Genomic DNA, 26,941 nt, shown 5'->3' on the forward strand with positions numbered 1-26,941 from the left:
GTCTGCCCGATGTCTCTTGGGGCTCCTCCACCCTTCCATCCTCGAGGGCCTTCTCACCCCCCATCTCTGTCCAGGCCCAGGGCCTACCACGTGGCTGCCCCTCCCCCGCCCAGCAGCAGCGGCTGGACAGGGGAGGGAGATCTGACCTCTTCGCCTCGACGTCCCAAGAGGACCTCCCAGGGCCAGAGCCCTGCTTTTTAACCCCTGTGTATTCTCGGAGGTGTGTCCAAACCCCACTGGCTACACCAGGTGCCAGTCTCAAACTCAGAACATTCATTGGTTTGACCACAGCTTCCCAGAATTCCCACTTCTTCCTGGTCAAACCACCACACTACCCAAAGGCCAACATAGATGTGGTGGCCCCCAGTTAGTTTCCACTGTTGACTGTTTTATTTGCCACTTAAAACTAGTCTTGCTGTGTCTTAGTTTTTCACACTAAATAATCACCAAAAGCTTCATTAAATGGAGTTGTATAATAAATGTTGACCAAAGAACATGCTGAAAGGCAAGCTGACTGAAATTGGTATTTTGGCAAGTCCTGCTGGGGCTGATATCCAGGCTGTCTGCTGTTCTAGCTGTGATCACAATGCCCTTGTGTCCTAGAAAGAAGACAAGGCTACTCACTGACATGGCTCCAAATCAATAACAGCTGAATTCCTTCACTTTCCTCAAAGCACAGGAAAACACAGGTGAAGAGAGTGAGCAGGCTAACCTGCTCAAAAAGTCTCTTTTGCCTTATCAACACTTCTTCATGAGAAGAACCATCAGGATAGCTTTAAGTCCTTAGGTCACTGAATACATATGTGTGTTTTTCAGAGAAGTTTGCAAAGTGAAAACAGTATGTTTAAAGTTAATTTTAATTCAATTTCAAAGGAGATACATGAGTTGATTCACCTCCTGTTTTTACTGAAAATTATACCTGCATTGATTATACAAAGAAAGCCAGCACAATTAAGCAGTCCACCAAACAATCCCTTTTTGACACCCTAAAGGAGAGACGCAGGAATTTTATGGATGGACATTAATTTTCTGTAAGTATTTGATGTTCTCTGTACATTGGTACAGCAGCAGGATACAGCATTATTTCTCAACAGCTCCCATTATTTCTCAGGACCTCCTCTACTTCTTGCAGTGTTCCTCACAGAAGCATCTCTGACTTGCCTATGGAACTACTGGCACTAATACCTTGAGAATTTTGATGAGAAAAATATGAGCTGTGTAGCCCTTCTTTGTCTTTTCACACCAATACATGAAAAAACATCATCCTTGCCACTTGTGTAGCCATAAACAAAGTCATCAGATTAGTCCTGCTGTGATACTTTAAGCTGTAGCTTTACTTTGAAAAGATGCTTTTAAATCTATAGGCAATTAGTAGAAGTAATATTGAATTTCTGAAGACTGCTTGCTTAAAAGCTTCTTATTGTTGGAAGTTGTATTTTGGAAATGTCAAACATATTTCCTTTTCAGCAGGGACTTTGTTAATAAATTTTGAACTTAGCAAATGACAGTACAGAGAATAGAATTATTTCGGTATGCAGAAGGAAATAAAGTGGTATAAACTGCATTTCAATTTCTTTCACTTTATATTACTCAAATATATTTAGGATTTCTTTTTGTTTTCCAGAAACTGGCCTATACAAAGGAAGCAATGGGCAGGTGAGTATCTGTGTTGTCCTTGCATTTTATTCTCTCTGGAGATAACAAGGCTGAGCTGTGACATTTTGTAATCTTTTCTCTCTTTTCCTTGTCAGTTCCTGTGCTGATTGGTCATGTGGGTGAGTAATTTTCCCTTTCTAAAGGTTAGTGGTAGATCCTTTCTCTGGTTCTTGCTGCTGCTGGCATTGATTGGTGTACTGAAGATGGACAGCATTCACCTTTATGCAAAATACGTATAGAAAAGTGTGGTGGAGAAATCTGGTGGTTCTTGCATGTGAACCTCTGTCCTGGCATGCTTGGCATGCTCAAAATATCTCAGCCAATCTGAGGCTTGTACTTCTGCTTAAGTGTGTCATCACCTTGGCTGTCAGGCACAGACCCAGGCCATTTACCTGAAGTGTAGGGGGAAATCTATTCTGGGAAGGAGATGTGTCCATAGTTACTTGTGTTAGTGTTCTGGTTCTCTTGAAAATCTTTCCCAAAGGCTTTCAGGTAGTCCTGGTCATCATTACAGAAACAAAAAGAAACTGGAATATTTTGAAATGCTATCTCTTGAAAGTCTTTGTTTTGAAAGACTTTCAAGAGATGTGTTCCATAAACAGGTACAAGGGAACTGGCTGTTTGGGCTCCTCACACTTTTAACAAGGCAATAAAACTGAAAACTGATTTGTGGCATCTTTCTAGCAAAGCAAACCTGAACTTGACCTGTTATTGTCATGTCTCTTATTGAACTGAAAACAAATTCAAATTATTATTGCTCCATTGCTGCTCAGAACTTAATCTGAGCTGTTATTTTTAGGGTAATTCAAACCCAGACTATCTGGTGCTGAACTCCTCTGAAAAACTGGCAGGTTCAATTCTCTGCTTAACAGGGCACATAAAGCTATGCTAAATAGGAGTAATTAAAATACCAGGAAGAGTAATCATTTAACAGACTTCTTAGAAAAGCCCCCAACTTCTCAAATTAGGTATCCTCATTGTTATTTCATAACCACAGCATAAGTTAAAATTAATAATGTGGGATGATAGTGGCAAATGTGATTCCTAAAAGGCAGGTGTCCCTCTGTCCTTTGGAGCTGAGTGCTCCTGTGTCAAGAGCAGTCCCTGAAGCCTCCAGGTCAGCTGGGTAGTGTCCACCTGCTCTGAAGAAGTTTGAGTTTGAAAACCTAAACCTACTGCATCCCCCTATGTGACCATTCAGGAAATCTAGTAAATGTAGAGATACAAGAGAGGAATTGGAGTCAATGCATCTGGAGTCTGCATGTACTGGGCTAAGCAAAGGAACAGTGCAAAAAGACCAGCTTTTGAGTGAAAGGTGGATCAGAGTGATAAATGTTGTACTTGTCCAAAAGCCATCCTATGAAGTGTTCCATGGCAACATTAAAGGGGTTCCAGTAGACAAATGGCAAACTCTGCCAAACTCAGTTCATTCTGGGGCTGTGCTGCATCTGTCTCAAAAATACACTGCTTTTATTTCAGTATGTATTGCTTCAGATTGTTTATAGCTTCAAGTTGGGATCCTTGTTATTGCCATCATTTTAAACTTTGGGTTTACTGTATCTTTTTTTCTATAATTTGTTGTTTGTCTTGTGCTTGAAAATTGTAGTGTTTTATAGCATAAAGAGGGTGATAGAGGGTGAAGCAGTGACAGAAACAGGTAGACTTGCCCTGGGTAATGAAACATCAGGAGAAATTAGTAGAAATAATTTTTTACATTATAAAATCCAAAGTTAATCTAAGACCATTCTGGACATCTTAGAGCATTTATGGTTTAGGATGTGAGGTTTGAAGGCCAGAGTCCTGTACAAAACAAAGCCATGATTTTCTGTCATAGGTAGAAGATATCTAACTCCAGATGTCTTGTCCCATCTCAATACTGCCAACAGCCAATGTTATTCCCTGAAAAATTACCCACACCTCCCAGTAAAGGTCAGAAAAAATGTTCTTCTAAAAATGTTCTGTAAGAAATTAGCATAAATACCCAACCCAGGACCACCATCAGCCTCTAAGGTGCAGGATGGTAAATGCAGTGTCAAGTCCTTCCGGCAGAAATGAAAAGTGAGTGCAGTTCTACCCTCTCCTGGGCACTGCTGTCTCACCTGCTGACCCAATTGTGCAGAGAGAGGCTGGTTCAGTGCAGGGCAATGCTAGGATCTGACCACTGTCACTCAGCTGTGCCTCTTGTGTCAGAATGGATGACTGTTCTGGTCTGTCTTGAGGGAAGGCAGGACTGTCCTTAGTATCTAGCTGAGAGGTTCAGGTGAGATTCCCACACTGCCAGGGAAGAGCAGGCTTCTCCAGATGGTGCCTTGAAGTGTGGGTCTAGCTGAAGTCTCTGATGTGTCCTGTGGTGAGATCCAGTGTCTCTGATGACTGTGCAGATGCAGCCATTTCACTCTGGAGGCCTGGCACTGGGCATATTTCTCTGTGTGTTTTCCCACTGATAACAAGAGAAATTTTGCCATAGGTTCTAGAGCATAGCCTTCACACAAGAAACTGTTCTATAAGCTTTGACCAATCTCTTTTCTGTGAAACATTTTTTTTCTTTGAAACTATTCATTAATTTGGGGTTAATCTGGAATGGAAGACAGGCCCTTGAAATCTGTTAGTCATTTTAACTATACTACCTCTCTAAATCAAATCAAAACTGTGCTGAAAGCTGTAAACAGCTGTAGAATCGAAGCTGTGACCTGAGTAGTCTGATACAACTCACACAATCCTACCTAGATGTCAATATAGTGTCTCTCTCTAGCTGGAAAAAGCTGACTTCATCTAGCTAAATGCTGGGATAGTTTTACAGCAGCCTATGGAAGGGTGCCTTGTGCTCTGGTGGTTTAGTTCCTGGAATAACTCCCAATCCGGCATTACCGACGGTGGCGTAACAGCGGGACAGAGGTTTGTTCCCGTAAGGTTTAGAGTATGCATTCACAGAGGTTAAATGCCCAGCTAGCCTGGCCTTTCAGGAACTGAGGGATTAAACTAAGTACCACCAAGGAGAAAGCCTCAAAAGGAAAAGCAATATTTGGGACACAATTCACATGTGTACATAGCAGCACAGTGGACATTGTAGAGTTTTTGCCCCAGCTGGAAATGTCTGAGCACTACATCAGCTAAAGACTTTTGCTGATTGCTTTATTCAGTGGGCCACTGGCACTTCACACAATGAAGTTCTGTCTCTTAATATTGGGGTCTGTCTCTTGACAATAGGGCAGTTCTTTTGTCTCACTCCTGGGGGATCAAAAGCCAGATATTGAGAATCAGCTGCAAGCAAAGACCTAGCACAAAATTGTTGCAGCGGAAAACAAGAGTGCTTGAGTGCTGTATGCACAACAGCATACTGAGGAAAAGATAAAGAGCATAGGATAAATTAAAAGGAGGAATGTAGCACAGTACTTTTTCACTTCTTCAGGAGCATTTTTTAATGTGAAATGAAATAAGTAGAGGCATGTCCTTCCTGATGGTACTTACTGATTCTAACCTCACTGAAATTAGTTGCAGTAAATCTTGTCCAGACCTCCTGTGTTCTGTCCATGTTCCCTGCCTTGGCAAATCTGGAATCCATATTTTATCAGCGGTGTAGAAATGGATGAGGATGATGTATCAATTTGGCTTTTGTACTATTTATCTAAATGTACTTCCTGAAAGAGTAAGAGTTTGTCTTCTGTGCTGGGATAATTTTATCAGTTCAGCAGTTCTGCCTGCAGTGACATAGAAACCTGCCTGAGTTTCTCTACTGTTTGCATGTGGACTTGGCAGTGATATTCCTCATTCAGACTTTTTTATCATCTGCACAGCTTTCCCACATGTGAAGAGTTCCACACTGTTCCTTTTCAGTTGTATATTTTCTTTTGTGCTCCCTGCAGTCTGGTAGCAAGTATGAAAGGCTTGTCCTATTTTAATTAGAACCAAAAGAGATGAAAATTCAAGAACTACCTAAATGAAAATTAAGATGAATGCATGTAAATTTTAAAAGGAAGAGAATCTGAATACAAGGCTTTGTCTTGCATTTTGACATTGCATAAAAATACTTAAACTGCATGCTAGCTAGTTCAAGACTGTGTGACTGAAATATTTAAAAATGAGACAATCAGACAATAAGTTTTTCTCTCCTTTGTGCAATATGAGAATTGAAGTAATATTGTTCAAGCAAAATGCTTGACGTAGCCAGTTAGACTTTAGAACATTCAAATTGGGCAACAATCTTATAAATAATGGATAAACTGGTAGATGTCCAGAACATGTAATACAAATTTGAAGACGTTATTTTATTCAACCACAGAGTTGGGTTTGTCATAAACCTTGAAGAGAAATGTAGAGATAAATCTAACTAATACCTTCATAGAACTTCACAGGGAGCTGTGAAATGGTATCACTGATGGCCCATTTGACAGGTCCAGAGTGTTGTTTCTCCTTAACAACACAGTATGGCTGCACTTAAAGAACCAGTTCAGGCCTATGAATCAGTGGAACTCTGTTCATGCTTTGGTGGACTGGAACTTGTCAAGTCTTCTCCTGACATGACTGATGTCACACAGAAGTACGTACCATGGGCCTTGACAAAAAGAGGAATGTAGGCTGTATTAGTGAGCTGTGACTGCTGCATTAATATCTATAGGCTGTCCATAAGCACTGTTTGCTTCAGATCAGCTTCCTAGGCCCTCATGGATCTTGTCTTACACCTGCCCAGATCCTGGTGTCTAACAGAGCTGTGTGATCTGAAACTGCTTGTTTCTGCAAGGAAACACAAGTGCAGTGTTGTTTGTTCTGGTGCTTAGACTTCTGCTTGTCCATATTCCTTCCTGCCTCTCCATACATATGTGTATGTTTTTATATTTTGCTTACTGCTCAGCCAAGATGATCCAGGGAATCATTCATGCAGGTAGGACAATGGAAATTGCATTTCATGTGTCTGTGTCTCAAATTCACAATAAACTCCTGTTGGAATACAGTCTCTCTACCTGGAGTGCCTTGCTTGTGTAGGTAGAATTAAAAATCAAGTGTGGGTCTTGGATTAATCCTGGGGCAAAACCATAAAAAAACCCATGTATTTTAAGTGGTGCAAGTGAGCAGGAATTTGAATCTGTGCTTACCTTGAGAAGTGATGTGTTCAGACAATCCAGTATATGCATTGCCATGCGCATTTTGAGTGACTGCATTAGAGGTGCCCAGTACAATTGATGCATTTTTAGGTGATCAATAAAGTAGCCATTTGAAAAATGTTGAGGGGAAGTAGAAGGCAAAAATAAAGCAAACCTCATTGTTCGGGTAATATAATGAAAAACCAATGTTGTGAGTAAAGTAAGCTTGGTTACAACGTGTCCTTAAAACTATACTTTTATCCTCTTGATTAAAAGTGGTAGCTGATCATTTGACCAAATTTGGTGCTTGACTGGTTTGGTTAGATTTATTAGGATTTTAGTAGGTGATGTTTAAGTGCTTGAGTTTTAATTTTCAGCCAGCTGTGCAGTGGAATTCTGTCGGAAAATTTGGTAGCTGCAGAGGACTTGTATTTAAAAGCCCCTCAGCTTAGGGCTTTTAACATTAAGAATATATTACCAAAGAGTGTGGTCTGTTGTTGCTTAAGGTCTGTTGTTTGCTACACAACCTTAACTGTCCCCTTGACACTGGCCTTACTCTCACCTCACCTTCCAGTGCTATCCTGGCTGCCCCAAGGCCTGGCTTGGGCTGTGGTTGTCACCATGTGGCTAAACCAGTGCCTAAGGTGATGTTTGTGACAAGCACCCTGTTGGAGAGCTGCCATTTGTTGTGTCAGTGACAGAGAAAGTCCTCTTGGACTTTTCAAACTTGGAGAACTTCACTTTGATGTGTCCATGACACATAATCTGACCTAGAAATAGAAATTGAGAAAGATATTAGGCCTTTCCATTTGGAAACTGCTCCTCTTTTGAAAGTGTGATTAATGCCACAGCATTTTATTTGGGGTTTCTTGTCTACTTTGAGGATTTTCCCTTTAAAAACTCAAGCAACTTAGTTCAGGGGGCTCCTGTCTGGGTGGGTCTGGGGCTGCCCTGGGGTGGTTCCAGACACCTTTGATGGGCCTGGCTGAGCCCTGCGCTGGGGGCAGTGGCAGCTCAGGGAAAGCCTGTGTGAGAAAGGGCAAAAACGTGGCACAGGGAGAGGAAGAGGGAGCAAAAAGAATGAGAAACAAGTGGTGTGGGGAATGCCAAGGCCAAGGGCACCACACCATGGCAAATCATGTATTCCCTGCAGCTGAGGGAGGGCTCAGACTGGAACAAGCAGACTTTTCCTGAAGGAAATGCTGCCCCTGCAGAGTGTGCACTAGGTAGAGGAGTCCAGAGTGAAGTTGAGCCTAGGAAAGGGTGAAGAAGAAGTGGTGTTTTAATGTTAGTCTACTTTTCACTACCCAAATGTACTCAAATGTGCAATTATTTTTCCTTAAGCTGAGTCTTATTTTCACATGGAAGTAATTGGTGAGTGATCTTACTGGCTTTATTTCAACCAAGAAGCTTTTAATCTTATTTTCTCCCCTGTCTTATGGAGATGGAGGGAGTGAGAGAGTGGCTGGGTGGGTGTTTGGCCCTTGGCCAAGGCCAACCCACCCCAGAACTGAGTGCTCAGTTGGTCAGATAGTAATTTTGGTCCTTTTGAGATGCCCTGAGTTGCAGCACAAGTGTGCAGAAGGCTGGCAGGGACAATGTGGGATGTGTGGGTGACCTGTGCCTTGTGGGGCAGTAGCTAGAGGTCAGGAGTGCCTGGAGGCCCCTCAAAGGATACTGGGGACCAGCCTGTGGCCGCCTGGATCAAGCACCACAAGTCTCAGGTTGGGATCTGGGCTTCCCACAGCAAATCATGTGTCTTGTTGTCTTCTTCCTTAGAAAAGGGAATGGATACAAGACTCAGCTAGTGGCTAGATTTAAACAGACCAGAATATTAAAAATCCCATAGCAGAGTTTTTACTATTCATCACTTTCCTTTTGATGAGTTTCTATTTTGACCCTAGGTCCACTGAACAGTTTGTAAGAAATAAAATCCCAAACTGGTTCACCTCTCCTGAAAAATAAAGTCATTCTTGCTTCTGAACATTAAACATGATGCACTAAAATGCTCTGATGCTGTAATTTGGTGATATTCTGTTTTAGATGTAATCTACTTCCTATTGAAACTGGTAAAAGAGGCATCTTGAACTTAGGTGAACTTAATTGGAAAATGTTTCATCAGACCATTCATTAATTAAGCAATAGTTTTTATTGCTTAATAAAAATGAGTAAAGAAACTAAAAATTAGTAAAGAAACTAAATCCCTCCAAAACATAACCAGCATTCTCAAGAAAATATTATTAAGAGAGGCTATCTTGTCTAAATTACACTTTTAGTAAAATTTTCCCGTTTTGGAAATGGTTTGAAGATTTACTGAATTTGCCAAGGAATTGGCAAACTCAAAAGCAGTCTTGCACTGTGCTGGCTGAAAACAGGTACCAGAGTCCCTGAGATGGAAGCAGGCACAGCTACACTTCAAATCTTGCATGGAGTTCATTGATTTTATTTGTGCAAAAAATACATGAAGGTACTGTTTAAATTCTTGAATAAGTATTCTGATTTTTTCATGTGGAAGTTTTTATTTTTTGTTCATATTTTAGAATTGTTGTGGAGATCTCACCCTGTCAGTTTAACATTCCCTGAACTATGTTTTGGTATAGTTAAATTTTGTGGAGGATTGAATGTTCCTTCTGGGAAAGGATGGGTGAAAAGATTCTTGATTCAAATAGAAAGTTCATCAGGTTTGCCTTCAGGTCTGTTTATTGGCACATAAGCCTTATGTGTCTGTGAGGGGACACAGAGAAAGTGTTTCAGACATTAACTCAGTGAAACTATGGTCTCTGATCATGTGCTGGCGCTCTGGTATCTGTAGAATGTAACTGTGAGTCTGGTTGTCTGGCTGGTGCTGGAAGCCTTTTTTGGAGTAATGCAAAGACTGACTATACAGCCTGAAGGAGACAAGATAGCAACTTTGAGTGGAGTTTTGCTGGAGGATAGGATGGACTGCAAGACCAGTGGTAGAGTATATGAATCATAAACCTGGCAAGGCCAGGAAGCATGGCTGACACTGCATATATTGCTGCATATACTTGCTGCAATGGGTATTTCATGGCACAAGCATGATCACCAATAAAAAAGGAGATCCTTTAGAAGTGAGAGAAATGTCTCAATACAATGAACTTCAGCAATGTTCATGTTCAGTTTCTCCCCAGCAGTTAAACCTCCAGTCTTACTGCTTGTGCTGTATATATTTACAATATGACAAATTTCAAAAATAATTTTCCCTTCATCCAGGAAAGAGTTTCTGTCAGAGCATGTCTCCCACTCTTGGTAACTTGACAGTTGCTTCAGGCTTGCAGAATTGGCTCCAGGCAGCTTGGGTTCACTGTAAGCGTTGTCAAAGCTGTTCATTTTTCTTCAGGCTGACAGTCTTCATGTGATTGTTCCTCTTTTCACATTTGGCCCAGAGTCATTTTATATGTGTGTGTGAATCCCACAACTGTGTTTGGAAACTGTTGTGTTTGGAAGATTTCCAAATAAGCAGAGAAAAATTAATTATGGAAAGAACCCATCGTCTTGCAGTGATTTCAGTGCAGTTATGGTGTTTTAGTGCACTGGGGGAGTATTTTAAAAACTGAGTGGTTTATAGGGTATTACCAGTTATCTTCACAGTTTATCTCTTTGCATTTGCTTTCTTTACAGAACTAGAAGGCAAAATGTATTTTTGTATGTGACTCCAGGTCATTTGGGATATAAGAGGCTTAACAACCTACAGATGCACATGATGTGTTGCATGATGCGAATGACCCAAAATCCAAATTGCAAAATATAACTGAAATACCATTAAACCTAATTTTTATGAAGTTATGAACAAAATAGTACCATGAAAAATTTCTCCTGCACATGTGCTTCTTGGTGTATTATCAGAATCACAGACATATCAAAAACTACTACATTTATCTTACCACATCCAGCTTCAATTTCTGATTTGTTTTTTATCTAGTGGGACTCCTACTCCACCTTCAGATGCTGATGTAACCACACTGAGAGGTCAGTTTTTATCTAACTGCTGTCAAGCCTGATTCTGAATTACCAGAAAATTGAGGAATTAATGTGTTTGGATTTCAGAAAGAGCTCTGAATTTTCACAGCTCTCTAATGCCATTTGTAATCTGGAGATCATGTTATACGTTGACATTTTGTTATTTCATGAATCATGAAAATCCTGCTGAAGAAATTATTTCTGTGCTGGTTTTACTGCACCTAAGTTCATGTTTCCAAAAATACAACTGCTTAACAGAATGTCAGCATCTTATAGTGATTGATGTAATTGATACTTTTTCTCAGGCTTTTCATGTGTCTCCTATGCTTTTGCTGTCATGATGATGGGAATAGGAATCAAATTTGACTATTGGCTTATGCTTGCTGAACTGCTTCTGTGGATGTATAGAAAAAGAACAGCAACAAACAAACTCAAACAAAATATTTCTGCTCTCTTTCAAACTCAGATGCAGCTGCCAATGTTCCTCCCCCTTATGAGGTCTCTGTTGAGAGTCCTGCGGGTGACACCGTCCATGAGCATGACAATGTGGACACCACTGTGAGTGAGGTTTTTTTCATTTGGTTCAGCATGATACTGTTTATGGTCATTTGCACATTAATAGCAATTAAAAGTGTTGTTAATATGGTGTGTTAAGACAAACTAGGATTTCATAGTGATACCTTTTTCCAGGTCCTAAAATTAAGAGCCAGATATGGTTAAGGGATAAAGGGTTTTTACCTCAGTATTTAATAAGGATTGTTATGGTGCAGCAATTTGCCAAGGTGGAACACACTGAAATGCACACTCATGGTAGATCACATATACACTCTTACAGACCTTGCAAATTAGTAAATCTAACAAGGATGTTCCAATGAGAGGCTTGAATGAATAGTGTGACATCCCCCTATCCTCAGGTGTTTTCCTCTAGATGGGCCTAATCCTGGTCTAGGATCTGTTCTAGAGGGGGCCTTGGTTTCTCAAGACAGTGTAAGGCTTTCTGGCCTCCAGCTGTGAAGCCTTGAGGGTATTTGGTCTCCTGGCCCAACAGAATACCAGGGCTATGCTAAGGTATCAGACTTAAGAAATTATAAATATGCATGCCAAGGGCACTGAGAATATGTAAGAGGTATATTTTTAAAAAAAGGCAAAAAGTCATCACAGCACCAATAAAATCAGGATGTGAATTTGTAAAGTTTTAAGACATTTTCCTGGGCAGATATTTTTTTCCATTTGGAGAGGTATTGAAATACCTCTTCCCCCACAGTGGGAGATAATATATCAGTTGAACAATCAGGCTCAGACAGCCTTGACAACTCTGATATTCTGCTCTTTTTCCTCTGTTGATGTAGGTGAACTTGTATTTAACATATTACAAGCTAGTCTTTCTGTGATATTTAACCGAAGCTCACAACACAGGGAAGTCTAGACCTGATGTTTTAAATATCAGGTCTAGAAGTTGACCACCACATAGGTCCCAGGGCAGTATTTGCTTCTAGGAAACAGGTCCTCCAGATGAAATTTTAATTCCACACTCTAGAATCCAATTGCAGTATTCATGGGCCAACATGACTGAAGAAAATTTTGTAAACCAGTGTAATCAATCAGCTGGCTTTTTTTTTTCATATCAAAATGAAGCTCTCAATGGATCATAGAGAAGCTCACGAAGTTTCACATGCTGATTTATTGTAGTGGGATTAACTAGGCCATATTGTTCAATAACCTAGTGTGGCCCTGAAACAAAGCTGAACCAAACTGTGCATTCTCCTAGAGCTTTCAGTGCTGACTGGAGCTCTGATGTTGGAATAAATACAGAATATGGAACAGACAGCTTGTGACTCAAGTGCAGGGTCCAGCCTTATATTATGTACCAAAACCACTTGTGGTTTGGTCCCAAGAACAGCAATTATTCTTCTTTTGAAACAGAACTGCCTGGAATACTTCTACTGTAGCAGAGAATAGGACCACTCAGTAAATGGGAAAGGAATCAGATTTAGATTGCTGCTGCTGCTACAGCATTTTTACTCTATACAGCTATATCCCACCTCATTGTTCTTAGCAGCCAAAATACATTGCTGATTACAAGGCCAAGAGTGAGCAAAGATCACCTTCTGCACTTTGTATGTTGACTATACCAGGTTTTGGGGAGTTGATAAATTATTTGAACTACATGGTGTTGCAAACAGCCAAATGATAGCACTATATATATGCCTGATAAATGTTGGATCTCTCAAATGCTAACTAACTTTAAGCAATGCACTAGTCCTTATGGTCTTTGGACAGAGTTATCCAGTGAAAAAGGAATGTGAGGGGCTGGAAAGAGAATTTAACTAAAAAATTTTAGAGGGTTCCTAAACAATGTAGAAGTTGCTCACTGATGGCAGATAAACTTTCAGGAGAAAGTTTTTTCCATTTCCTGCATGATGCATAACATAAGACTGCAGCTTCATTGAAAAGATCTGTTTTTCTGACTCTCTATTTTTACTTTTTAATAGGAAAAAACCAAAAAATATGTATGTAAATAGTCAAAGACAAAACCTCAAGCAAAAGACATTTGGCTAAAGTTAACAAGCCAGCCTTCTCTTCCCTCCCAGACAAATCTCTATTTAAAAAAAAAAAATAATTCTGGTGTCTTTCAGAATACCACAAGGAATAGTATGCTATCTTAAAAATACTAGGGAAGTACGCAGAAAGCATGCTCAGCCATTCAAATTGGATTAAAACTTGGCATTCACTGCTGCCTGTGGCAGCCATGATAGCTCCATGCATCCCTGATGCCCTGCACAACCACTGCTCTGGGGCTTTTTGAAATAAATACAAAAATGAGCAGACATTTTTGTAGAAAGAGCAGTTGAAGCCCACTGCTTTAGCTCAGCAGAGCTCCCATTCCCCGTGCCCATTGTATATTTGGGGGGGATCCTTCACCTCCTGAGGCTGAGCAACACAGAGTGTTATTGCAAATGTAGAACTTGGCAAAGGCAGCTTGTCTTCCAGCTGGAAGAGTGAGTAGGAGCCTTGTGATAAATGAGTAAATTTTGGATAAATCAGCCTACACTGGCTGTGCTCAAGTGAGATGTTTGAGTAGCCATGGTTGCACTTTAAATTGCTTTGTGAACATCCCACACACCTGTATTTCACTTTGTACCTGAGGTCAATGAGATAGATTTGCAATAAAGGTATCCAAATGGAGAAGAGAATTATCTTCAATATTTGAATTCTCAGGAAGTATTCTTGCTTAGTAGTCTTCCTCATTAGTGCTGCCTCTGTCCCTGAGGCTTCAGGAGCTCTCCATGTTAGTGCCAGGCAAACAAGTGTGCTGATGGCTCCAGCAGTGCACACACTGTGCTCTGCACTGCAGCATTCACCTGCCACTAAGTGTGTCTCTTCTGTCCCTTCTTCCTTCCCTTACAGATCAATAACGAGATAAAGAAGCAGGATGAGAAGATAGTCAGACCTGTAACTGAGCAGATGATTGAGTTCAACATTTTGATTGTTGGTGAACAGTACAGTGAGGAGCTGAAGGACCCATCTGCTGATGAGTATCAACTGCTGTCTGAACGATTCATTTCTCAGGTGATTCCCTTCCCTAACTTCATTTTTCCTTTTGCTGGCTCTGCAAAGCAAGAGCAGAAAGAAGCATCTGTGTCAGGGCTGCTGATTTTTGTCTACCTGTGATTTCCAATATTTGTTTTTTATTTTGTTTATGACGGTTGTAATTATATTGCCATAATATTTTGGGAGCTGGGTGTGTGTCTGCCTTTTCCCTTTGGAGAGGCATCTAAGTTGTCATATGGCTGCTTATCATGAGGCTTATATTTTCTCTAGCCCCATTTAGTTTGGGTTGGTTCTTTGAATCCTTTTTAATAGGGCTAACCCTGTGCCAGATCCTGGGCCAAATGGGAAAGAAATGTACTCTTCACTGCAGCCAAAAAGCATCACCATGAGTTTCACGACTTGCTAGCATAGGCTAGACATCTTAGTTATCCTAGTTGTGAGTCCCAGTAGCAATGCCATGGTATGTGTATGTGTAAAAAATGTTGGATGGGACAGAGTCCACCTGGCACATGGATATCCCACTCCTTTGATCCCTTGCCTGGTTTTCTCTGAGTTTGAATAAAGAAGCTCTCAGGAAAAAAAGTCAGCAGCATTGTGACTGTTTAAGTCTCACCAGAGACAGTTTAAAAATAGGGAGATGGGGGAGGGGAACAAGAATTTACAGAGCGAAAAATAACCCTCAACTGGCAAGGATCTTTGGAAGCCAAAAAACTTTCTAAACCAGCATGAACTTTCAGTATTCTCTGTCTTGGTTTTGTCTCCTGTAGCACAGTTGATTATCTTGGCAGTCTCTTTCCATTTCTCCCCTTGGAATGTTTCTATGCGGTTCTTGGGGAACGCTGGATGTTGTTCTTCATACTTTTTATTTCCCCTTTTTCTAATAATGAAAGAATGTCACCAAAACTACTCTTCCATAAAGAAAGGAATATATAACTGTTTTTCACCTATTAGATATAACAGCTCAGATACATTTTTGGACAATGCTAGAAACACTTCGTAATTTTTCACCACATGAGCAGAAGTGAACGGAATCTGTGTTAATTTTTTTTTTTTTTTGTTTTTCCGTCAAAATAGATTAAAAGTGTATTTGAAGGACTACCTGGATACAAAAGCATCCATGTTCTGGATTACAGGTAAAAAGATCCTGATGCATATATGGTGATTGAACATGATCATGTAGGATGGTGCAATGAGCTGACATGATGCTTGGCAGGATGTCAGGTGTGTGTTTGGGAGATTCTGGGATGTATTAACTAACTGCTCTCATATTTGGTACCTCTATATATGCAACTGAAATAGAAATACAGAACTGATTTTTTTCCTTCTGGCATTCTTCACATGAAATGTTTGCTGTGATTTTAAGACAAGGCCTTATTGTTCAAGATTCTATCCTGAAATTAAAAGATATATTCACATCTGCTACTTCTAATATATCCAAGTATTAAACAAGGAAGAACACAGAAATCCTTTTGGAAAAAAGTGGTGTATTTAAATTTCTTTTTCAAATTCTTAATGTTAATTTGGGATGACTCTAAAGGTTAGTGTTTAGGATATGTAAAGGTCTCTCTGTCTTGGATCAAAAAAGAGAGGTGGGGGATAGTTTGATAAATGATATGGAATCTTTTAACTCTCTGTATTCCTAGAAATATTATTTTAAATCCATTTGTGCTTCAGAGTGACATTTAAAGCTAATTTGTTAAGTTAATGCATCAAATGTAAAATATCTGACTTGGAGTACAGGGCTCACAAAGTGTAATTTTTCTTGAATGGACTGGATATAACTTTTAGAATCTAATGAGTATTTTAATGAGTTCATTTAAATTGTGTTTTCTTTGAGACTGGAAGCTGTATTTCTTAGAATTTATTGTCTGGAGTATTTTAATTAGCATACATGTAGGTACCAAAGCAATGGTAGTGAAGAGAGGTCTTGTGATTGGAACCCTAGGCTACATCCAGTTTTCAGCCTGGAAGGCAACAAGACCTTCCATCTTGGTATTTGCAGTCCAGGTTTGCAAGCACTAGGTTCATGTGAGAAGACAAATAAAAGGCTGATATTTCTGGCAAAGTCTGCTCTCTGCTGCGCATGACAAAAACCCATTGGTTGTAAGTTAAACCTTTAGGTGGAATAAGCGAGCATTGATCTTCTTGATACTGACGGCAATTTACCTGCCTTATTTACAATAATCTGAGATGGCTCTGCTCTGCTGATTCCTTGGGATCAATAGAAAATATTTCAGTTCACTGAAAGCAGGACAATTTGTTATATAGCTGAGTAACTATGAATAAATATGCAACTAAAAAGGATTTTCCTGTATGTGTTTTCAAATGGTTATGCTCTGTAGAATACCAAAGCAAACATGTTAAATTTTAATGACTTAAAGGAAGTTATGATGTTTATATAACAAGTTTTGCTGTTCTGTTTTGCTTTTATGTTCAGCCCTTCCGAGGAAGACAGGTAAAGACAACTTTTTTATAGATATTGTCATAATACAGATGGGAAAAACATGTTTGGCTGGAGGGTATTGTTTTTTGGGATTTGTATTCTTGTGTTCAGAGCTAGATAGTTATTTAACATAAATATTGTGAGAGAAAGTTCTACCAGGAACTGCAAGTAACTGACCTGTTTCAATTAAGGATAAACCTAATTTGCTTATTTGAGTCATAATTTAAAAAAAAAAAAACAAAACAACAGAACCCTCAGGAAAATCATCCTAAAACACAAAAATCACCCTAAACACAAGTCAGCTACTGGAGTAACTTTTGTGAAGAAAACAAGATTGCTGAATAATGACTCAAAGTCTTCATACTTTGCAGCAAGGTCTTGAATAGATATGGGATTATTATTACTTGAAATTGAAGTAGATAAGAACCCCACAGTTCTCCAGCAAAGGCTGTTGGCTTTGCCTCAAGGCCAGAGATGCTGCAGATCTTAGCAGAACTTTAATAAATGTTCTTTAGCAGAACATGGGATTAGTCTGGACTTGTTTTCCATCAGACATATGCAAGTTAAGAATCCAGAATTTTCCTTCTTTGGTATGTTAATAATGTCACAAGACAGAAGAACTGTAGCCTTAATTTGCTAAATGTATTAATTTGTTTTGTGTGTGTCTCAGCATAGCCAGTTTCCATGAACAAGTTTAAAGAGAATGAGCATTCTGACTTTTAAAAAAAGGTTAGAAACACAAATCTCTTTGCAAACTATATGCAACTGTTCACAAGGGCTATGTTCCAGGCACCAGATGCTCAGCCCTTTCCAGAAAGAGGATGGTGTTGTAGTTATTTGTTAGGCATTATGAATGGCAGAACAGTTGCATTAAACCTAAATGTTATGTTTGAGGAGCACACTCTGTTCCATCTTTCCTGTGCCTTTTCACTGCTGCTGTGCTTTTTAATCTCCTGTGCTGGCAGTCAGTGCCCACGGTGAGCCTGTGGTGGGCTCATGTCAATGACAGAGCCAGCAGCACAACCCCAGGCTCCTGGGTTTAGCCAGTGAGTTTGTGAATTTTCTCTGTTGTATCTGGAACTGGGGTTTTAAAGACTTCTCTGAACAGAACCATTGTTTCAGAAATCCAATCCAGCTCTGTGGAATCAGGGAAACCTGTGTTCAGAGCACATGTTTAATGCTTCAGAGGTTACTTAATTTTTCGTGCTGTGTTCTGTCTACAGTCAAAATGTGTTGTATCTTGTAAAGTTCCCTTGTGCTTATGCCCACTGTATGGTAAATCTGATTGCAGCCTAGTCTGTTGTGTGGAAAAGGACATCCAGATAAAAAACTGAGTTATAGAATACATGATCAAATGAACCTAGATAAATTTTCCCAATTTGATGAATGAAATACTATTTTATTGCCATTAAAAACATTCTTTCAAGCGGGTTAACACTGCACAGTGACAGAGATTAGGGCTCTCACTTGCTACTGTAGATTGCAATGTGTTTTTCTTGTGTATTTTCATACCTCAGAGATGTTCCTATTATTAATATGATCTTAAAATCACTACTCTCTCCACTACATGCTGGTGGACCCACTAACAATGCTTGCAGAAAGTCAGTGTTTTGGTCTGCCTGTGGTCTGTCTGCCATTCACTAGCAAAAATATGGTGCTGGCACCAGACCAAATGTCAGTTTTGGGTAGCATTTCCCTTGAGAACTTTGTGAAAAGAATCAAGTTGTTTTTATTGATCCTTTAAAGCTGTCTATTTTTGTATTAAGAAGGGTATTGGCATGGGCCCTTGTGAAAAAAATATAGCGATTGCTTGCTTAGGAAAACCTTGAATTTTTCATCTGTATTCTTTCTCTTTGTACGACTGAAGTGGGGTGGAAGTTCACTATGCTGTCACATTTGATGGAAAAGCCATCAGCAATGCCACCTGGGACCTGATTAACCTTCATTCAAACAAGGTGGAGGACAACTCCTTCATGGGCATAGAGGATAATCCAACAGTTGTGTACACCATCAGTGATTTCCGAGATTATATTGCTGAGATCCTCCAGAAAAACGCTCTGCTTGAAAATGCTTCCATCTCTTTAGACCCAAACTCTCTTCAGCTTACTAATGGTGGGTATTAATTGTGGTGCATTGGTGTGCCACACATCTGACTTCTTATAAAATAAATCTCAGATGAGTGAATTATTCAGCTGTCTTCTGAAAAATTAAACAGAAAAAAATCAACTGTGTTATAGCCTGTTTTGCTCTGATCTTAACCAGGTCAAGTCATTAGCAGTAACACTCTATTCTTGATCCATTAGCCTAGCCCCCCATTTTATTTTAATTTGTATTTTGAAACTGAGGTTTGTGGCGTACAGTTTCGGTAATACTTTCAAAAATTAATAGGAATAAAAGGGAGAAACATGGTCCACATGGTGCACATTGCATCAGGGTGACCTCCAATTTAGTAGCTCTGTGTTAGCCCTAGCCAGCGCAAAGGGAATACCCAGATTATTGTTGAATATTCAGTGATCTGCTAGAGGAGATGAAAGAGTGCTGACACCCCTTTGTTCTTATCTTTCCCCTTCACTTCCTGTCAGTGATTTGGAGACTTTTCCAGAAACAAAATCATTCTGGAAAAATTTTTGATAAGACTTTACTTACAAATCTGAAACCACAGAGGGTTTTCCAGTCAGTCTTCCAACACAACTTCCTCACACTGTTATGCAGCCTTTAGATCCCAAGTGTTTCTATTTCCACAGTGAAGGAAATCCTGCACTCCACATCAGAAGACCCATCCTGGATTACTGAGCACCCAGTTGTGCTGGAGCGCCCGGAGTTTGATGTGAGTATGGTTCTGAGCAGTGGCCTTTGGATGCATTTGAACAATTTAGTTCAGCAAGGTAGAACTGTAGCCAACACAGAGCTTCTCTATCCTGTTGTTCATGCAGAGCAAGTACTAATGAAGTATCGGAGTAAAAACTGGTAAAACCTCTTATATGATAATTCTAGTGTCTGCTGCCCAACAGTTTTCTGTGATCATCTTATTTTGATTGTTAACATCTCTAAAGAGGTGATTCTTCCTTCTATGATACTACCTTTCTTTGGAAAGAAGAAATAGATGTAAATCCTACAGCTGGCTGCTAGAAGAGATAAAATGCTAAGTTTCACAAGCTCCTTTTGTTACTGTATTTATTTCAAACAAAGTTCTCAATTTGGTTTTAAAATTATGTCTATCTTCCTAATACCAGGAGAGGAAAATGACACTGACACTGTGTGGGTTTTTTTTTTTTTTGTTTTGTTGTGGTTTGGTTTGGTTTGGTTTTTATTGTTTTGTTTTGGTTTGGTTTTTTTTTTTGTCTCTTGAAATTGTAATTGTCTCCTCTGACTCCCTCTGGAATAATCCAAGGCACAGACTTGAGTTTCATATTGGACAGGAGACTTTGTGTCCCTGACCATGTCTGTGCAAAGAGACTTTAAGCAAAGATACCGAGTTAGGTGCCAGCAATGCTGAGATCAATTCAGTCAGTTCTGCCAACAGAGAGATCTTCTGAGTGCTGAATCATTGTCTGGGCAGTTGGTTTCTGCTCTCCACTCTGTTCTGTAACACAGATGTGCTTTCAACAAGAAATGAGCTCAGATCATGCCCTAAAATCCAGATCCACTTGCGCAGGATGGCAGGTTCTCACTCAGTCCATCATGAGATAATGTTATGAACACAGACACATTTAATTTTAACCAGCTTCTGAAATGTTTATGTAGGCAAAATTTGTTTTCACAGAATGCAAATATTGTTAGAATGGACGTAGGTATAATGTTCTTAATTTCATGACAGCTTTTGCTGAGTCTTAAAAACTACTCACTGATGTCTAAAATGAAAATTTGTGTGGATTCACCATAATGGATTAAACATGGTGTAGATAAACATGAATTTAGGTTGGCTTTCAGGAAAAGGTTTTCTCTTTACTGGATGCATCTTATTGGAGACATCTAACTAGTCTAAAATGTTGTACATGTTTATTTTAGTAAGACAAAGAATTCTGCCATTCTGACATGTGTTAAGGCTGGAAGATATTCTAGAGTAGTGGTAGCTTTGCAATAATAAATTTTAAACTGGGTTTTGGGACTATTATTATGACAAAAATTGTGGAAGTAATATTTCTCCAATCATGACTGTGAATAAAGGCTTCTATACCTTCAGTCAAAAACTCTGATTATGTAAAAGGTATCAAGTAAATCCTCAAACCAGCTGTGTACAATCTGCAATACACAGGTAATTTGCCAAGTAGCTTCAGATAAATATAAGAAAATCCTAAATATGCTTAAAAGTACAAAATTGATCAACTATTTCCACAGATGTCAAACCTTTATGGTTCAAGTAGCTGCTTTCAAGCAGAACTGTTACCTATAGAAAAGAATTTTGCTGTAGTTTTTCCCAGGGGATTTGAGAATATACTGGATTTGTATTAGCATACCAATATCATGACATTACATGGGACTGTCATGATTTCACCATCCAAATGCTACTAGATGGTACAATTGATTCTTTTGAGTTTTGCACTTCTCTTTAAAAGTAAAGCAAAAATCAGCTCTAGTTTTTGAAATCTGTATTTTCTTGTTTATGTTGAGTTGTAAGAGGTAGAACACTCTGGCTTGAGGAAAGGACAATGCCTTTCTGGCAGCAGAAAATGAAAAATCAGAGAGAAGTGTTCTGTGTTTACAGCCATCTATCATATTTGTAAGCCTTTTACATTGGTGAAAACCAGAAGTAGCCAATATAATATTAAACTTGTTAGAATAATATATTGCTCTGTAACAAGAATCTTTGAATAATGTTAGTTGCCATAGGAGCATTTATCCACATTGAAATAAATGATTAGGTGAAATCCCTGGCAACTAAATGCTTACATTAAATAAATGTATTGAGGAGAAATTACTGGTAGTCCTAACCCATTCTTTATGGAATTTATATGTGTAATTTATTTCTAATTTTGTACAGTAACTCTTTTTACAGCTTTATTTATAGTGGCTAGTCTTGCCAAAAATAAAATTGCTGGAGTACATGTCTCTATGGTACATATACTTTTCAACTGATTGTCACAATATAAATTAAAAAATTTGATTAAACTGTGGTGGCATAACAACTGGCATTTTTAAATATGATCATTACATGCACACAAGTAATTTAAGAACAGAAAGTACCTTAACTGGCCTCTTTCCAAAGCATTCAAACGCAGTTTGAATTAAGCTGAAAATTTAATTCGCCCACATTTCAACCTGGACTAAAATCTCAAATTGAAAAGTATTTGGCTTCTTCCTATTACTCCTGCTGATCAAGCAACAGAAAGTGATTTGACAGGGACAGTGAGCTACAGGAATTATTACAGTGGTTTTGAATTGAAATTACAGAAACCTGTGTCCACTGTAACTTTACTTAACTTGTCACCACTGGCAGTTTGTTAGCCCTCAGCAAATTGCTGCTTTTGGAAATTGCTTGACAGTGTTTCATTATACCCTACAGGGTTTTTGATCCATATCCCACTGCTGCACAGCATTTATATGTGGGCAGGTATCCATGTAGAACACTAATTCCTGGGTTTTAGGCTATCAGCTTGCTTTCCTAGCCTTGACCAAAAAGCTTATTATCTTTATTGCCTTTTTCTAGTATCATCAGACACCATAGTAGGAGATTATTTTTCAAAGATGAAATATGCTAATTACTTTAACTATAAACCAACTAATGATTGGGACATGGAATAGTAAGTAAACATTGTGGAAACTGGAGATGTAATGACAGATTATTTTGCACATTTCAAATAATTCACAAATTCATTCTGCATGCATTTTGTTCTTCATCATTACTGCTGATAGATTTTTTTTTTTTTTTGTGCAAAGGTATCTTGGCTTTGAGAATAAATTATTCCAAGTTCTAAATGCTCTTCATTACGTTCTGGTCTCTCTTATTCCTCTGGGTTCTCATACCCACAAACTAAAAGATATCAATAAATGATAACTGGGCATGCATCCATTGAAGTTCACTTTCTACATTGTTTCATGTATCACGGTAACTGAAATACTACAATTACTGTATTGGTTGTGTGGCTGATGAATAACCTGGATAAGCTGTTAGAACCTCATCATGCTTTAGGAAGGCAGAAAACATTTGTCTTTGATTTAGTTGGAGATCGACAGATTGATTTTTTTCAGCATAGGAAAGGAGATGGGGTTGGATATAGATGGTAAATCTCTTAATACCCTTTGGGGTTCTGCACACCAAGCAATCAGAATGGCGCCTTTCCCTTTTTGGTGGACATGACTGGACGTGGCATTTGTCAGAGGGATGTGCATCTTCCACGTCTATTGCACAAGATTAGCAGGCTCTGTATTTGCCCCTCACCCTGCTGCTGTGCATTGCTCCCTCAGAGGCAGCAGTCTGAGTTCCCTTAACCCCTGCCTGCTGTTAACCCCTTCTGTGTGTCCAGCCCAATGCAGACAATGTTTCCCCTGTAACAGTGGAAATATTAAGAGTGGCTTTGTGTTCCAGGACAGCACCTTTTTGGCTGAACGTCCTTCTGCAGATGAGTCAACTGTCAGCAATGCCTTGCCCTTTGATCACACCAAACCAGACCCCAGCTCAGACACTGAGCAGGCCAGTGACAATGAAATCCAGCCAAGAACAGAGAACATTGACCATGAGGCTGCTTTGGCACCTGAAGCTCCACTTTCCTCAGAGGTTGATGTCACTTCTTTGCCTGATGGGCAGAAGTTAGAGACTAGTCATTTAGTCACTGTACCAGTGTTGGAGCATGATGCTGCGGACTCTCTGGAATGGCTTTCAGCCCCTAGTTCTTTAGATGGTAAGTTAATGCTGTTGACTGAAGCTTAAATTTGGGTACAAGTATTTCCTGATACTCACCAAATTATAGTTCACTGAAATGAGTTTTCAGAAAGGTCTAAAAATTGAGTATCTTTCTCTGCCAGTTTTTACCTTTTGTCTGTGCCTGTATCCAAGAGTTATATACCAAGGTAAAATGCTTGTAATAGGTAATAATACCTGTTTCTCTCTTCTGGAAATTATACATACATGGCACATGTTAAATAGCATAAAAGTAATTTTGTATGTCTTGACTTGGGCCATAGAATATATCTGAAGGGAAAGTGGGAGAAGTTAACAGGGGTCTTTATGACTTTGGCATACAAAGGCCGGAATATATTATGGAAAATGTGAAACACAGATCTGCAGATAATAAAATTAATGAAATTTGACACTTTTTATCACAAACAACATCTAATTGTCAATTTGTTTTTATTTTTAATGTTTGAAGACACTGGACTATCTGAAGAACTTTTGCCTTTAAGTCCTTCTCACCTTGTGCCTGAAGAATCTCCATCTACCGATGACTATGCAGTTCCTTTGCTTTCTGCACCAACAGTGGCCTCTTCATCACTTGTAGAGACTGATATTAAAGAGAAGGAAGAAGTAATCCAAGGTAGTCCTGAGGGCAGTGACAGTGCAAACTCTGTGGAAGAAATTCCTTTTCCCTTAGAAGTGCCCCCTATGGAAGATGAAACTGATGTATTTCTTGGAGATAGAGTTATATATGATGATGGGTCTGGTTCAGCTTTTGATGGTTCAGGAAAAGAAATGGAATCAAGTATCTGGCCTTGGGAAGAAGCAACCCTGGAACCAGTTTTCTACCCTGGTCCTGATAGCTGGCTTGAAGATGACAATGAGTCTTTATTAACCAAAACTGAGGATATTCCTGAAGGCATGATTTTAGACTATATTCTTAACTCTGGTAATAAATTAGATTATGATCTTTCCAAAGATGAGAATGAAGGGATAGTCAATATAAAAGATTTCCTTGATGAGTCTGAAATATTTGTCTTTCCAGAGACTACAACTCCACAAGTACCTCTGTTACAGCCAGAAGAGCCATCGTCTGTGGAACCATCTACACAGACAGAAACTCTGGGCATGCATGATTCCTCTCTTGTCATGCCAACTGGAGAGGCCCCTGTCTCACCACCACATACAGATCTGTCTGTGGAAGATAGTCTCCATACATCTACAGGGACTGTCAGTATGGAGCAGCCCGAGGAGTCCAGTGTAGGCCAGAACATAATCCCTGAAGGAGTTGAACACCAAAGTGAAGACAGGGCAGTGGTGGAAGAGCCATTCACAGTGAAGCAGCCAGATGTAATGGAAGCTGCTACAATAGGACACTTGGACACAATCTCTTCAGAAACTATTCTGACTGCAGATCCTTCTGTGGTAAAGCCTGTTGCTTCCACAGAAGAGCAGCAAGCCCTAGACTCATCACTGGCAGACCAAGACACCCATGGATCAGCAGTGAAGGAGCCAGCTGATGTTTGGCCTACTGACAGGGCACTAGAAACCTCCTTAGATCAGACAGTGCAACCAGCAATGCCAGCAATGGTTACTCAAGGTTCAGCTGCAGCTCCTTCTGCAGTAGATCACACCCTTGTCCTAGAGGGCTTTGGTGGACAGGATGGTACAGACCATGGCACACATATTTCCATGAGCTTCAGCACTGTTGTGGATTATCAAACAGTGAGTGTAACAACAAGCACCGTTGAGCTTCCGTCCCACCTCCCTCCTGTCGGATCCACACCATCATTGTCTGCGGCTACCTCAACAAAGCTGGGAGATGAAACAACAAGAGTCCTGGATGTTTCAGTAGACCTGGGTCATGTTAGCACTGCCCAGTTTTCTCCTGAGCAGACTGAGGAGGGAAGGAGAATGACTGAAAGTCACGTCGAGCTAACCACTCATGTCCAGTCCACAGAGATGGCCAGTGTGGCTTGGGCCACACACGAAACTCACTACAGCAGCACTGTCCCATCCCGAGCTCTGGTTGTGTTCTTCAGCCTTCGGGTCACCAACATGATGTTTTCAGAGGACCTGTTTAATAAAAACTCCCCTGAATACAAAGCCTTGGAGCAGCGATTCTTGGAACTGGTAAGAGTCACTTCTGTGCTAAATGTCCATTACCAGATAGACAAAACCTGTTTGCAAATTATATTTAGTCATCCCTCGCAGAGAGCAGCTCAAAACTGGTGTTTACATATAAGACTTGTGTCCTTCTGTGGGGAAAGTTCTGTCTGGAAATGGGTGGTGGAATGCAGTTCATCTTTTATTCAGATAATAGTCTCTCTCTGCTGATGTTAATAAATATAGCAGTGTAGCTGAAGTCACTACTTCACTCCCCCTACTTGTTTCCAGAGTGCTTTGTATTTACTGTATAGAGAGGGAGAAGCAAGAAAACCTGGGGCTGTGAGCAAGTAACTTTTCTGCCACACATTCAACCTGTCCTAAGTAAAAGGTAGCTCAGAGAATTAAGCTGTTCCTAACCTGACTGATGACTTGGAAAGCCTCACAGGAGTTACACAGCAACAACTGCCAAATTTTAACTGGGGAATTCTCCTCTTCTGAGTGAAACAAACATTCTCTAGTGAGAGATGAAGGAAGAAAAGCAGAGAGAGGGAAGGAGGACATGCTTGAAGGAAAAACCCTGTGAAATGGCAAGCATTCCAGGTACTTAGATCAAGGGAGAACACAACATGTGTCTTGAGAACTGTATTTCTGAATTGTAGATTTTTAGAAACTCCTTGAAAATTGCTATACTCTTAAGAATTGCCTGAAGTACTCAGGCTCCAGCACAGACCTCAGCTGGGTAAAGATTAATGCCCTTGATGTAGGATTTGGATAAAACCATTCAGACTCTAATTGTCCATTGCAGTAACAGTGCAACTGGCTTGAGCAGAGAGACTCAAAGATTTAGCTTTTCTGTCATATCCCCTGTGTTGCAGCTGGTGCCCTACCTTCAGTCAAATCTGACAGGATTCCAGAATCTGGAAATCCTGAACTTCAGAAATGGCAGCATTGTGGTGAACAGTCGAATGAAATTTGCCAAACCTGTGCCTCGGAACGTCACCAACGCTGTGTACATGATCCTGGAAGATTTCTGCAACACTGCATATCACACCATGAACCTGGCCATTGATAAATACTCCCTGGATGTTGAATCGGGTAAGGACAGCAGGAAAATGCAGCTTAAAGCAAGGGATCCAGAAAAATGTCTGGTTTAAGTGCTAAGGATCCCAACAGCTCAGAGGCTGCCCACTGCTTTTCACAGGCTGGGCTTTAGAAAGACAGTCTTTCATAGAGTAAAAACAAACTAATGAAAATCTGCTCTGGTACTAAAGAAATGACAGTCAAAGTGGG

The 26,941-nt window shown here is 39.9% G+C and overlaps 1 protein-coding gene across 1 annotated transcript in view; it reads left to right on the forward strand.

Moving 5' to 3' along the window:
- The window catches only part of IMPG2 (interphotoreceptor matrix proteoglycan 2), a 58,422-nt gene that overhangs the window by 24,069 nt on the left and 7,412 nt on the right, over positions 1 to 26,941 (forward strand). Inside the window, exons 4-15 of the mRNA XM_026793543.2 lie at positions 1,625 to 1,656; positions 1,752 to 1,775; positions 10,678 to 10,724; positions 11,182 to 11,273; positions 14,124 to 14,285; positions 15,342 to 15,400; positions 16,705 to 16,722; positions 18,578 to 18,822; positions 19,455 to 19,537; positions 23,237 to 23,549; positions 24,018 to 25,675; positions 26,527 to 26,746. Of these exons, the coding sequence (XP_026649344.2) occupies positions 1,625 to 1,656; positions 1,752 to 1,775; positions 10,678 to 10,724; positions 11,182 to 11,273; positions 14,124 to 14,285; positions 15,342 to 15,400; positions 16,705 to 16,722; positions 18,578 to 18,822; positions 19,455 to 19,537; positions 23,237 to 23,549; positions 24,018 to 25,675; positions 26,527 to 26,746 (2,953 nt within the window). The remainder of the gene's footprint in view (positions 1 to 1,624; positions 1,657 to 1,751; positions 1,776 to 10,677; positions 10,725 to 11,181; positions 11,274 to 14,123; positions 14,286 to 15,341; positions 15,401 to 16,704; positions 16,723 to 18,577; positions 18,823 to 19,454; positions 19,538 to 23,236; positions 23,550 to 24,017; positions 25,676 to 26,526; positions 26,747 to 26,941) is intronic.

Source organism: Zonotrichia albicollis, chromosome 2 (genome assembly GCF_047830755.1).
Source record: "Zonotrichia albicollis isolate bZonAlb1 chromosome 2, bZonAlb1.hap1, whole genome shotgun sequence".
In the NCBI taxonomy this organism is placed as follows: domain Eukaryota; kingdom Metazoa; phylum Chordata; class Aves; order Passeriformes; family Passerellidae; genus Zonotrichia; species Zonotrichia albicollis.